General features: G+C 43.4%; 1 protein-coding gene across 1 annotated transcript in view; it reads left to right on the top strand.

The window, feature by feature from the left end:
- LOC124132966 overlaps positions 1–13696 on the top strand; it is a 48663-nt gene extending 34967 nt beyond the window's left edge. The window contains exons 16-25 of the mRNA XM_046497153.2: positions 16–215; positions 878–959; positions 1339–1558; positions 2284–2453; positions 4376–4528; positions 5670–5812; positions 7293–7435; positions 10951–11051; positions 11540–11702; positions 12846–13696. Coding sequence (XP_046353109.2) covers positions 16–215; positions 878–959; positions 1339–1558; positions 2284–2453; positions 4376–4528; positions 5670–5812; positions 7293–7435; positions 10951–11051; positions 11540–11702; positions 12846–12916 — 1446 coding nt within the window. The 3' untranslated portion in view covers positions 12917–13696. The remainder of the gene's footprint in view (positions 1–15; positions 216–877; positions 960–1338; positions 1559–2283; positions 2454–4375; positions 4529–5669; positions 5813–7292; positions 7436–10950; positions 11052–11539; positions 11703–12845) is intronic.
- Positions 13697–14345: the final 649 nt, after the last annotated feature.

Below are 14345 nucleotides of genomic sequence, written 5' to 3'. Positions count from 1 at the left end.
AATTCCTTGCCGTAGGAGACACAGAAAACGTCGTTTTCTGCTGACGACATCGACCTTATCGGCCCCTTCGCCATGTGCGGCATGAGCGCTGGCGACGTCAACAAGATGACCACCGACGCCTTCAAGAAATACGGCATGTACTTTCTGAAGTGTCCCCAGCTGGACGTGACCACGAAGAAGGCCATCGTCAAGAAGCTCTTGGCTGCAGTCACGAAGTAAGGACCAGATTGAATCAAAAAGAACTCTATCACACACACGTACATGCTCATTTGTAGTGAAACAAATGTTTTGGGGAACTGCGGAATTTTTAGGTGACATCAGATCTGAGGCAGTGACCAGTGCCTTGCTAGGGTTCATCACTACTTGCTTATATTACCGGACCTGGGACGACACAGCAACACATCAAGTTAACGAAATGTGTCATCGATATTTGAAACAAAATCAAATCAGAGTCGTGTAAGGACTAACCATTCGATATTCTGGTGTGTGTGTGTGCGTGTGCGTGTGCGTGTGCGTGTGCGTGTTTACGTGCGTGCGTGCGTGCGTGCGTGTGTGGATTTGTTTGAAAAGCACATTTTTATGCTGAAAACACTGGGAAAAATAATTCAGCCTTAGTTTTATAGAGAAACTTGATGTCATAACAAAACAGTGTTTTGAAAAAAATGTTCTGATCCTCCTTTCGTTTTGGAGGCAGTGACAGAAAAAAATATTTTGTCTCTTACACCAATACCAGGTCCCTCCCACGATATCCAATGGTCTGCACGTAAGTACTGACTGAATATATTCTCCACTGAATTTTTCTTATGATCACGGGAATGATTAAACTAGTGATTAGATATGTTAGATATGTTAACGCCATTCAACCATTTCTTTGCAGGATTCAAGCAAGTGACTTGGAAGATCTTGGGGCAGCTATGGTGTTCGCTCTGGACGAGATTCCAGCCACTGACATGAATTTAGTAATTATAATTTATTAAAAGATAACATGTAACAGTATTATATCCCAGAGGACAGCTTACATACTGATAAACCAAACCAAGTTCCATTTTTGTAACTATGTATGACCATCCCTTATAAACAAAAAAAATGAATGCTTATCATACAAACTAGCTTTTCTCTTGCAACATATACTTAGCCAAAATTGATTGCTTTACATAAAGTGACTCACTGTGAAAGTCAATGTATATTCCTTAACATATATTGAAAGGAAAAGTTACTGTTTATGTTTTACTGTCATTAACCTACAATATATTGGCTTCAATTGAACACGAAACAATCCCGACATGTGTTGGCGAACACTGAACACACTGTGCACTGAAAGTATGTTCCGTCCTCCAGGCCCTGAAGGAGGAACTGGTCTCAATCCTCCAAGGGGTGATGGAGAAGGTGTCTGAGTTCCGTGAGGAACAAGAGAAGAGAGACAACAGGGACATCGGTACGGAGGAAAAGACGACATACATGACGGCGGTGAAGAAGGCCTCTGGGGACTTGTGGAACTTTGCCATCGAGGTGACCACAGCCAACCAGCAGCAAGCTGCCAGAAGGAAGAGGGCGACAGGTAGGTGGACGGTGAACCTCCCTCACAGCAGACCTAGGACAGAGGGCGACAGGTGGGTGTGGGTGTAGGTGTCAACCTCCGTTACATCAGAGGTCTGTACAGGAGGAAGAGGGCGACAGGTCGGTGGACGGTGAACTTCCCTTACAGCAGACCTAGGGCAGAGGGCGACAGGTGGGTGTAGGTGTAGGTGTGGGTGTCAACTTCCGTTACATCAGAGGTCTGTACAGAAGGAAGAGGGCGACAGGTAGGTGGACGGTGAACCTTCCTCACAGCAGACCTAGGACAGAGGGCGACAGGTGGGTGGATGGTGAACCTCTCTTACAGCAGACCTAGGACAGAGGGCGACAGGTGGGTGTGGGTGTAGGTGTAGGTGTCTACCTCCGTTACATTAGAGGTCTGTACAGGAGGAAGAGGGCGACAGGTAGGTGTACGGCCAAACTAACAGCAGGCTCAGGACAGTGGTCAGTTTCAGTAGATATGGTCTGACGTGTTCTCCCGATATCAATAAGATTTGTTTCTATGTTTCTTATAGGAATGGAGACGTGTGTCTCAATTTATTTAATTTATTTAAATGATTTACTCCAGGTCGGTCTTTTGAGAAGATTTGGACAAGGTGTTTTTTGTGTCAGACAAATATTTTCAAGGTTTAAGGTGCCTAAGGAAAAAGTCCTGAAACCTGGTTTACCAATTTACACTGCGTGATACCACGTCCTGGTATGTTCCAGGTAGTGGCGACTGCACGACTGTCTCTGAGTTCGGGAGCAACTTGGACTTCCTTACAGCCAGCCAAATCGCCGGTCTGGCTCCAGCTGAGGTGGGAGGTTGTCTGGCCCAACTGTCCACGACGAAATGGAACGCTGCTCAGTGTGCTGCACTCAGGGATCAGCTCATGCACGTCAGTACAACATCGCACAACGATAGAGCACCCCAAAGGCTGTCTCGCTCACGTACATGTCTCACCAACACAAGCTGAGCTTGTGATATATCTCATACAGATGACAGTAACGAAATATATCTCATTCACATCTATAGAACATCAGGTATATTTTATGTATATCATTTAAAAATCTGACATATCCCATACAGACGGGTAGATGTGCTGACCTACATCAGATATAAATCGATGGAACACCAAGTGTTCACGAATGTAAAGCAAAGACAATTTCGCATACACATTGAGACATATCTTGTGTGCACCTCATGAATATGGGTAGAATATTTCACATATTCGTATCGGTAGAGCATCAAGCATATCTCATGCACATTGGTAGAGCATCAAGCATATCTCATGCACATTGGTAGAGCATCACGCATATCTCATGCACATTGGTAGAGCATCAAGCATATCTCATGCACATTGGTAGAGCATCAAGCATATCTCATGCACATTGGTAGAGCATCAAGCATATCTCATGCACATTGGTAGAGCATTAAGCATATCTCATGCACATTGGTAGAGCATCAAGCATATCTCATGCACATTGGTAGAACATCAAGCATATTTAATGCACATTGGTAGAACATCACGCATATCTCATGTACATTGGGAGAGCATCAAGCATATCTCATGCACATTGGTAGAGCATCAAGCATATCTCATGCACATTGGTAGAACATCACGCATATCTCATGCACATTGGTGACCGCCTCCGTGGTCTAGTGGTAGAGCGTCCGCCCGGAGAGCGGAAGGTCCAGGGTTCGATCCCGGGCCGTGTCATACAAAAAGACGTTAAAAGATTGTACTTGTTGTTACCCTGTCTGGCGTTCGGCATTAAGGGGCTAAAACAAGGACTGGTCGGCTCGGAGTCAGTATACTGTGTCTGAGCGGGGTATTCATGTTAAACTGCGGCATGGTATCTCAGTGAGCTAGCACTATAAATCGGCATCAGTCCGGACTAGTACAAGCAGCCACACACACACATACACGTGCATGCACGTCGCTATATAAGTGCAATAATCTTGGACGCGACGTTAAACCCAATTTCACCTCATGCACATTGGTAGAGCATCAAGCATATCTCATGCACATTGGTAGAACATCACGCATATCTCATGCACATTGGGAGAGCATCAAGCATATCTCATGCACATTGGGAGAGCATTAAGCATATCTCATGCACATTGGTAGAGCATCAAGCATATCTCATGCACATTGGTAGAGCATCAAGCATATCTCATGCACATTGGTAGAACATCACGCATATCTCATGCACATTGGGGGAGCATCAAACATATCTCATGCACATTGGGAGAGCATCAAGCATATCTCATGCACATTGGTAGAGCATCAAGCATATCTCATGCACATTGGTAGAACATCACGCATATCTCATGCACATTGGTAGAGCATCAAGTATATCTCATGCACATTGGTAGAACATCACGCATATCTCATGCACATTGGGAGAGCATCAAGCATATCTCATGCACATTGGGAGAGCATCAAGCATATCTCATGCACATTGGGAGAGCATCAAGCATATCTCATGCACATTGGTAGAGCATCAAGCATATCTCATGCACATTGGTAGAACATCAAGCATATCTCATGCACATTGGGGGAGCATAAAACATATCTCATGCACATTGGTAGAGCATCAAGCATATCTCATGCACATTGGTAGAGCATCAAGCATATCTCATGCACATTGGTAGAGCATCAAGCATATCGTTTGCACATCGGTAGACCTTATCATGCCTCATTCACATCAGTAGATCATCAAACATAGCTCATGCACACTGGTAAAACATAAGGGATGCTTTTTTCCCTTTATCTGGCTATATCAGGTTACCTTGTGTTACTCTGTTCCCTTGTAGGCCGACGCCCTAGGCAGCGATGTCAAAACCTGGGGCAAAACCGACGTCCAGGCTCTTGGTACAATGGTGGACTGTCTGACGTCACAGGAGGTCCAGTCTCTGGACGTGGATGATGAGGTCCTCCAAGCGCTGGGCGCCATGCCACTTGCTAAGGTATGTCATGCCCAACGTTGCTTGTCTGATTAAGTGAGTGAGGGAGTTGGGTTTAACGCCGCTTATAATAGTATTCCAGTTATATCGCGGCGTGTCGGCTTAATGTGGGAGGAAAGCCCGAAGTGATGCAGGTCTCATACGTTTACCACTTCGGTGAGACCCACGAGCACAGGTATAGTGCTGACAAACCTAGAAACATAATCGGGGCGAACCGGGATTCGGACCAACAATCATAGGTTTTTGGTGTGACCAAGGGACGCAACTCGCACAGCGAATTGCGGCGCCTTAGACGACTGGGTCACCAGTGCCTCCTTGTCTGATCAACACACACTTACTTACAAGCTACGTGCCATGACAGAAATATCTATAACTGCGGCCTTAACCAACATCCAGCATTTGGAAGCGTCAATTTAACACAAATACTGACACATCAATCATTGCAAGTTACAGCAACAAAACCAGGTGTTACCAAAGTAAATTTGGGATTCGAACCCACGATCATCCATTAGCCTAAAAGGCGCATATCTCCACAGCGAATTGCGGTCCCTTGGGCAACTGTGCCACCCCTTTAAGGCTCTGAGCTTACAGTAAACTACGTTTATAGCGAACACCCTTCTAACGAACTGACCGATATAACGAACTATTTTTAGTACCGACCATACAATGTATTTATGCTGTACATATGCTTATAACGAACTACGGTTATTACGAACTGAACTAAGTGGTCCCTTTGAGTTCGTTATAAGCGTAGTTTACTGTAATTTGTGTGATAATGAAACCATGAATAGTTGTTTTTCACTCTGAGCGAGAAATGATATATTCTGACGGAAATAAAAACCGGATAATGTTACATGATTCATAAGCTGTTCCCAATAGAATCACGAGGCAGAGAAACACTTTATTCAGTGTAAGAATGTTCATTATAAATTACATTGGTACTATGTGTTCACGTCACTTACTTGATAACGATGTTAATATCTACGCCGAAACACCGCATTCATTGTAATTAGAAGCTTTATATCCATAGAACAATCTCCCTTGTTCATCATACAACTTCTAATGTCACTTAAAGAAGTAGGTATATAATGCCACGATGATTTCAAATGAGTAACGCCCGCTTGTGTGTGTGTGTGTGTCTCAGTCAGCCGATGTGATGGTGGCCTACCTGAACAAGACGGGAGCTGACCTGACGACGTTGGACGATGAGACTCTGGGAGACATGGGCAACATGGTTTGTGGCTTCACAGCAGCTCAGATTGGGGACATGCAACAGACGGCCGTACAGTAAGTCTACACGTGACCATTTACAGCATCTTCCCGAGGCAAGAGAGTTAACTGACTATAAAAGTCCAGTTTCCACCCTTGCCGAACTAGGCTGGTATTATGGAGTTACATTTTGGCTGGACTAACGAGTCTTGGCATAGTCCAATCAAATTCGCGCACCGAAATCGAAATCCAGTTCGTAAACTGCCGTGCAGATTTCGGTCGATTGCAGGATTTGCAAAGCATGTGCACCGCTAACTCGTTGTCAGCAGATATTTTCCAAGTCTTTTCATGTTTTTAATCAAGGTGCTCACGTGATTTGATGCATTTCGCGATGTAAGACCCGTTTTTTCACAATATAGATCTTGATTATCGATCAGATCATCTTGACTGGGCGTCACCATTTTGTCTGAAGCAAACGCAAGTGATACGAGTGGTGGAATCTGATTGGTCCATAGGAGAGGTTTAGAAGGGACATAACTGGTAATGGCCACTGGTGGCGCTACGATCGAGCCCAGTAATTCCAGCCTAGTTCGGCAAGGGTGGAAACTGGACTTTTATAGTCAGTTAACTCTCTTGTTTTGGGAAGATGATTTACAGTCACTGAGGGGAGATTACCGCCGGGATTCCGGGTTAGAATTGGTCCCTAGCAACCTATGCTTGTTGTGAGAGGCGACTTAATAGATCGGGTGATCAGGGGTGTTGTCCTCGTACCCCGACGACGTTGGGCGTTGCTGAATACTGATGGTCTATCTGGACTAGACATGAATATTTACAGGTCGCCCTTACATAGATAGGATATTACTGAGTGTGGAGTTAAACACAAACACACAGACAGTGAGTACAGACTGTTATTACTACAGCTAAACCACCACGGTCTGGAGAATAGATCCCTGAGTGAGTATGGTTTTACGCCGCTTATAGCAATATTCCAGCAATATCACTGATGGGGACACCAGAAATGAGCTTGTGTCAAGATTCCGGGTTAGAATTGGTCCCTAGCAACCTATGTTTGTTGTGAGAGGCGACTTAATAGATCGGGTGATCAGGGGTGTTGGCATCGTACCCCGACGACGTTGGGCGTTGCTGAATACTGATGGTCATCTGGATTAGACATGAATATTTACAGGTCGCCGATACAAAGTTATATTTTTATAGGATATTACTGAGACAGTGAGTACAGACTGTTGTTATTACAGCTGAACCACCACGATCTGGAGAACAGATCCCAGAGTGAGTTTGCGTGTATTCCAGCAATATCACGGCGGGGGACACCGGAAATGGGCTTCACATATTGTAGCCATGTTGGGAATCGAGCCCGGGTCTTCGGCGTGACGAGCGAACGCTTTAACCACTAGGCTACCCGACCGCCCAACAGATCCCAGACCAGATATACAGTTCATAACATGAGCAAATCGATTCACTGTGGAAAAGAATAAAAGGCGAACATTGTCAACATACTCCAGTCATGTGTATTGTGTAAGGTTTTGTATATTACCAGCGAGGCAGCCAAGGACCTCAACACTGTGCAGTGCATGGACCAGACCCAGCTGACTGCCGTGGGCAGCAAAGTCGTGGCCGTGGAGGGGTCGGACTGGAGCGGCAAGGATGCTGCTGTGGTCGGGGAGTTCGGGGTGTTTGTAGGTGAGTATGCGACGGACCCGGTTTATCAGACTACTGGTAGGACAACGTAAGGAATTATTTAAGAAATAAAGGACTAGTGGGAGTTGTTACATTATAAACCGCTAGTGACGTCATCCTTTTGTTCTCAAGTTGGGTTAAATATCATAAACAGTGATGTTATAATATCCCCGGGATTTTATTAATACAAGTTCCGTTTATTGTGACTAAGGAATTTTTCTCGTTAGAAATATATTTTGCATTTTAACACAATATTATGAAATATAAAATCAAATGATAAATGTTTTCATTATATACCCGCGGATCGAACTCGCAACCATCGTATCTGTAGCCCAGGCAAGGCTAACAAGTCACAATGCCATTAAGAATGTCTTTTTCAAGTAACTGCACGCCAGCAACAGATATTTTACGCCCGTTTCCTAACGTTCGTGAAAAGTATATTTGAAACATAAAATGTCGATAAATTTTGTTTTAAGTTCCTTTTTTTCGGTTTATAAGTTAGATAACAATTCCCCTCGGCCTTTTTATGAGATTTAAGACCTTGGTTTTATACCTTGGATTCGGGTTCATCTCATAAAAACCCTCTGATATGTTTTATCCTACACATAAAACACCGCAGGAAGAATAAACCACGAGTCGTTTATTTCTTATATGAGATATCAACATTACGTACAGCCTCTTTAAGGATGTTGATAAAATGTACAAGCTTAAAAAATATTTAACCAAATTATATTTAATGATGATTCCCTGAATAGAATCCGACCTCGGAAATGTCGGACAAGTCCATTTTATGAACAGGTGGGTTAAGTTTGGTATTTTCCTCACGTCGATCATCTGTACCTTTTCTCCTTATGCCTAATGACATATCTCTCCCACCTGTGGATGCGATCGTTCGGCCACTGCGTGTATCTGCGTAAACCAACCACGTCTATGGGGAACAACTTACAAGACACTTCCCTCTAAAAAATAACGTTGTCCAATATGACGCCATCAAGTTGCAAGCGCATATTCGATTCTCCAGAAATGACGTCATGATAGAACAATGTTTTATCGTGAATTCTATTATGACATCGAAGAATACTTGATTCTGATTGGGTAAAAAGAGGTTTCCTTTTTGCTACGTAAACCCGTGTAAATATATTAATCCTTTTCACACACACAAAAAACGTGTGTATGAATACATCGATTGTTTCTTTGACAACCAGGTCTCTTATGCACGCCTGATCAGCGGCTCTAGCGAAATTAATACACGGTCTAGCGAGGAAATACGGTATTTTGATATCCATGGTTTTTTTTACAGATATGATGTTCACGGCCGTAATAACTGCTCCGATAATGAGATAAAAAGCCTTAAACAAAGACATATCTTGCATACAAAAGATAATGTTTGTGAAATTGTTAGGGAACAGGCAAATTCCTCATTGAAACAACCGACAATGAATGTAAAATATAACATTATAAAACGTATTTTAAAATCTATCTTTATTCATGACAACATGTCGTTTACCAAAATGTGTGTGATCGATATCCATTGCCGTTTCCGTCAACCACCGCCGTAAGGATTTGGCAGATGCCATCGGAAAACACTCCACCCTTCGAAAGCCCAAACAGTGCACAGCAGATTGCGACGAATGTAAAACAGTTTGGAGGGTTATTTGCTAACTTCTTTTTGAAAAACTATGTGTTTTGAACACTTATTTTGAACTAGTCAAGACTATGGGTATTTGAATATTGAAATATAGTAATATGTGTTACAAATATTACTACCTGCGACCGACCCGTGAAGATTCCGGGGTAGAATAGGTCTTCAGCAACCCATGCTTGCCGTAAAAGGTGACTATGCTTGTCGTAAAAGCGACTAACGGGATCGGGTGGTCAGACTCGCTGACTTGGTTGATGCATGTCATTGATCCAAAATGCGTGGATCGATGCTCATGATGTCAATCACTGGATTGTCTGGTCCAGACTCGATTATTTACAGACCGTCGTCATATAGCTGGAATAATGCTGAGTGCGGCGTTAAACAACAAACAAACCAACCAACTACCTGCGACCCGTTTTCGGAATGTTCTAAGATAGGGGACCTTTGTACCCGGTGTAGTTGCTGCGAGAGAGCAGCGTTTTCAAAGCGCTGTTGCCGTCAAGGTAGAATTGAGATAAACCTACTTTAAAATTTGATGTAGTCTCACTGTAAAGTAGATTACTCTTGTTTATACATGTTATCTCCGAAATAAGGACAGCCTCCGTGGTCTAGTGGTAGAGCGTCCGCCCGGAGAGCGGAAGGTCCGGGGTTCGATCACCGGCCGCGTCATACCAAAAGACGTTAAAAGATGGTACTTGTTGCTACCCTGTCTGGCGCTCGGCATTAAGGGGCTAAAACAAGGACTGGTCGGCTCGGAGTCAATACTGTGTCTAAGTGGCGTATTCATGTTTAACTGCGGCATGGTGTCACAGTGAGTTAGCACTATATATCGGCATCAGTCCGGACTAGTACACACACACACACACACACACACACACACACACACACACATGTCGATATATAAGTGCAATAATCTTGGACGCGACGTTAAACCCAATTTCACCTCACCTCACCTATCTCCGAAATACACCACGCTCCGTCTTTGCGATTTATCAATGGACCAGCATGAGTATCACTATGTTCTGTAGACGTGTTGATTTATACTGTGCTGTGTTAACAGTGAACCAATCTGTACGTGTGCGAGTTTAAGGGCTCCCCACACTAAACAAGCTCTGTGGCAGGGCTGTGCAATGCAGTGCGTAGGCGCGTTTCACTTTAACCCACACTTGGGCAGCGATTCAGTTGTCGATTGTTTGTTAACGAAATATAGAAAGTAACTTACATTTTTAAGACATACTCTAGCAGATCATAAATGTGCAAAGGGATTATATTTTAATTAATTAAATGGACAAAGTTCTAGCCTGTGTTAAGAGGTATTTCGGCGTCTCTGGAATGCTTTATGTCAATGACATACAGACACTGATGTTTCAACAGAATTAATAATACTTCATTTTTTGGCATAATTTTGTCTTTAATATGTATTTGTCAAACCACATGTTTTCTCACCCTCAAATGACATCATAAAAAGGGGGATTTCTCAAAGCGCCGGGGCAGCAAGCAGTAAAAAAAGCTTGTTTTTGCGATTTAAAAATAAATCTGCCAAAGTGATGTGGCTACTGAGTATTGTATAGGCCGTGAGAAGAATCTCCAAGTTCTATATGTTTGTTTGTTTGTTGTTTAACGCCGCGCCCAGATATATGACGGCGGTCTGTAAATATTCGAGTCTGGACCAGACAATCCCGTGATTGACATCATGAGCATCGATTCACGCATTTTGGATCAATGACATGCATCAACCAAGTCAGCGAGCCTGATCCCGTTAGTCGCCTCTTACGACAAACATAGTCTCGCCTTTCGGGAAGCATGGGTTGCTGAAGACTATTCTACCCCGGATCTTCACGGGTCCCGAGTTCTATGTATTGTATTTGTACTCCAGGTGGACTTCCCCAGAACACCCTCAGCTCGTTCACCAATGAACACATCAAGGAGATAGAACCAGAAGCTATCTCCTCCATGCCCCCAGCTACCCTGGCCAGTGTGAGTATTGGGAACAATAAACACAAATGAACATCGTATACAATTGTTATATATGTCACACGCAACAATAAGTTTGTTTGTTGGTTGTTTAACGCCACATTCAGCATTATTCAAACTATATGGCGGCGGCCTCGTAATAGTCGAGTCTGGACCAGACAGTTCAGTGATTGATATCATGAGCAACGATCCACGCCGTCAGGGTACGATGACACAATGTCGCCGACGCTGACAACATGATCCATTATGCCGCCAACTCGTGTTATTCCGGAACAAGCCGATCGTCTTGCAGGTTATACGGAAAGGGGCGAGTGGTGACGAATGACCATCATTAAATACACTCTCACACTAACACCGTTGGTGTTTGACCTCAAAGGCGCTCTCACTATGGATAGTAGAAAAGTGTATGTTTGTTGACTTCACGGAGTCAGAAATATATCAGATTAAATAGTACATGAATTTTATAGTTACTGATGCTATGCGTGCTGTAGGCGTTCACGGCCGACGAGCTGGCCCAGCTGACGACCGAGCAGAGTAACGCTGTCTCGGATCTCCAGAAGCAGCAGCTGAGTCCCGCCCAGAAATCCATCATCGAAGAGTCCGCCTCCTTCAACGTGGTTCTCAGTATCGTGGACACCCTAGATCCAAATAACGGTAATACTGTGTTATACCTGATAAACTTACTTTAAGTGTGTTTCTTCGAAACACAGGATCAGATGTACCGTCTTCTATTGCAAGTACAGATTAAACCGTCCATGCAAATCAGATGGTATCATTTCCAGGCAAAACAAGTAGACACAGTTGAAAGGCCTCGTCATATCACGATTCAATCATGTTCTATGAAATAGCGGGGACACGGGTGGCCCAGTCGTCCAAGGCGCCGCGATCCGATGTGCAGAGTTGCGTCCCTTGGGCACGCCAGAAACCTATGATTGTGGGTTCGAATCCCGGTTCGCCCCGATTTTGTTTCTAGGTTTGTCAGCACCATACCCGTGCTCGTGGGTTTCGTCGAAGTGGTAAACGTCCGAGACTTGTATCACTTCGGGCTTTCCTCCCACATTAATCTGACACGCCGCGATATAACTGGAATACTGTTAAAAACGGTGTTAACCCCAACTCACTCACTCACTATGAAATAGCGGTTTTTACGATAATATGGCTTACAGGTTTACGTTGTAAATGTTGAGTTCGAATAGAACTGCCATATTAAACATGGACTAACCTCCACTGTCGTTCTTGTTTTCAAGGGCTCACAATTAACTGTGCAGCGGTGCACCCCTAAGGCTAACCAAAGCTATCTCATTGCATCACGATTCGTCGCGATTGTGTTTCTTTGTTTGTTTGCACCATTTCCGTGTTTGTGGGTATCCTATAGATGGTGTCCCTTTCATGATGAGTTTTTACGCCGCTTTTAGCAATATTCCAGCAATATCACGGCTGGGGACACCAGAAATGGGCTTCACACATTGTACCCATGTGGGAATTCGAACTCGGGTCTTCGTCATGACGAGCGAACGCTTTAACCACTAGGCTACCCCACTGCCCCTCTTTAATGAGGAAGGCAAGGGAGGACATACATTGGGGCATATTTTGTAATATTCTGTCCAGAAGATCTGTATTCAGCGCCCGTTATGCCCTCATGGTTTAAAGTAATTTGTAAATGTGTTGCACAAACCATACTGAAATATATACGATATTTTAACATGCCCTTTACTCTTTACTCTGAACAAACTTAACACTATTGTATAGATTATTATTGCTAAAAATTCACGTGGTTTTGCTTTGGCTTCTTTTCAGGGGCAAGTGTCCGCCATCTTAGCCTCGTTTTGGCTACGATCTGGTCCGCTGTCGCTATTGCCTTATTTTAAAGGGTACACTGTGGGTTTGACCAAGGACGCATATTTTTACTGATACATTTCACACATTGATTGTGTTCAACCCTGTTTCTATTTGTCATTTATTTTGTCATGTTTTTAAACGGTGTGTCACCGAACTCTGAGATAGTCATAGCGTCATAGCTGTTGTTAAAGAGGGGATAATCTCGGCCAGTTGGCAGTCCCAGCAAATTTGATTTACGTCTATCAAAACCCAAACTGCTGATGTATAATGCACAAAAGAAGTAAAGGAACACCCGATTTCTTTTCATATTACTAGTTAATATGTCATGGCTAGTGGCATTTGCAACACAGCCTTCCAATTGTGGGTGTTTAACTTGTTTTGAGTACTAGTATATATTCATCTGGCAGTTGATAATTACCCATAGACAATGCCCCATCTATAACGTATAGTCTGGGTTGGAACTCGGCGGCCGACAGTGAGGCAGCGTCCCACTTTAATAACCTCACGCTTTCAACAAAAAGACTTTTTTTATGTGACGTCTCGCAACGCTAACGAGAAGAATGATAAAATTATAACATGTAGTTCTTCAGTCCGTCCACATACCATGCCGTCTCGTTATAATTGTCTCCCTGTATCCATGGCAGTATTGCGGGTATTTCTTTACAATTGAAGTCAGTAAATAGTTGAAGATCCGGGGTAGAACAGGTCTTCAGCAACCAATGCTTGCCGTAACAGGCGACTATGCTTGTCGTAAGGGGCGACTAACGGGATCGGGTGGTCAGGCTCGCTGACTTGGTTGATGCATGTCATCGTATTCCAGTTGCATGGATCGATGCTCATGATGTCAATCACTGGATTGACTGGTCCAGACTCGATTATTTACAGACCGCCGTCATATAGCTGGCATATTGCTGAGTTGCGGTGTTAAACAACAAATAAACAAACAAACAAAAGTAAATATATTCAGGAAATTCCGTCCCACCAACAATGACAATATTTCAGTTTGACATTATATGGTGTTAGAGTGAGATTCGAATATTCACGTGTAGTCAAACATAAAGCGTTCTTGTGATAGTCAAACATTATGTGTATTGTTTTCACAGAAAAACATAATGCCAACGGCGTGTTACGCTAAACTGAACCTATTTATAGGATGGCCATGGCCAATACTGACATGTTGGGGGAACTTAATCCGAATTAATAAAAACTTCGTTCAGGCGCTATATGTCTACATGGTTTCGACTACGTGCATCTTGGTTACTGTTTATATGGATATAGAAGACATGGTTTGGTGAATATACAAAAACTTTATTCCCTTGATGTGCTTAAAACTCTTCAATAACGACACGGCTATATTGGTCGAATAAAAATGTATAATTCATCATCTCTTTGTTGTTTTTTTGGTCATTTTGTAGTCATGGCATGAACAACTAATACTAACAACATTTGCTATTCAGG

This window comes from Haliotis rufescens, unplaced genomic scaffold (assembly GCF_023055435.1).
Source record: "Haliotis rufescens isolate VD_foot unplaced genomic scaffold, xgHalRufe1.0.p SCAF_20, whole genome shotgun sequence".
Lineage (NCBI taxonomy): Eukaryota > Metazoa > Mollusca > Gastropoda > Lepetellida > Haliotidae > Haliotis > Haliotis rufescens.
The sequence above is the reverse complement of the archived record's forward strand: the minus strand, read 5'-3'. Positions and strand labels throughout refer to the sequence as shown.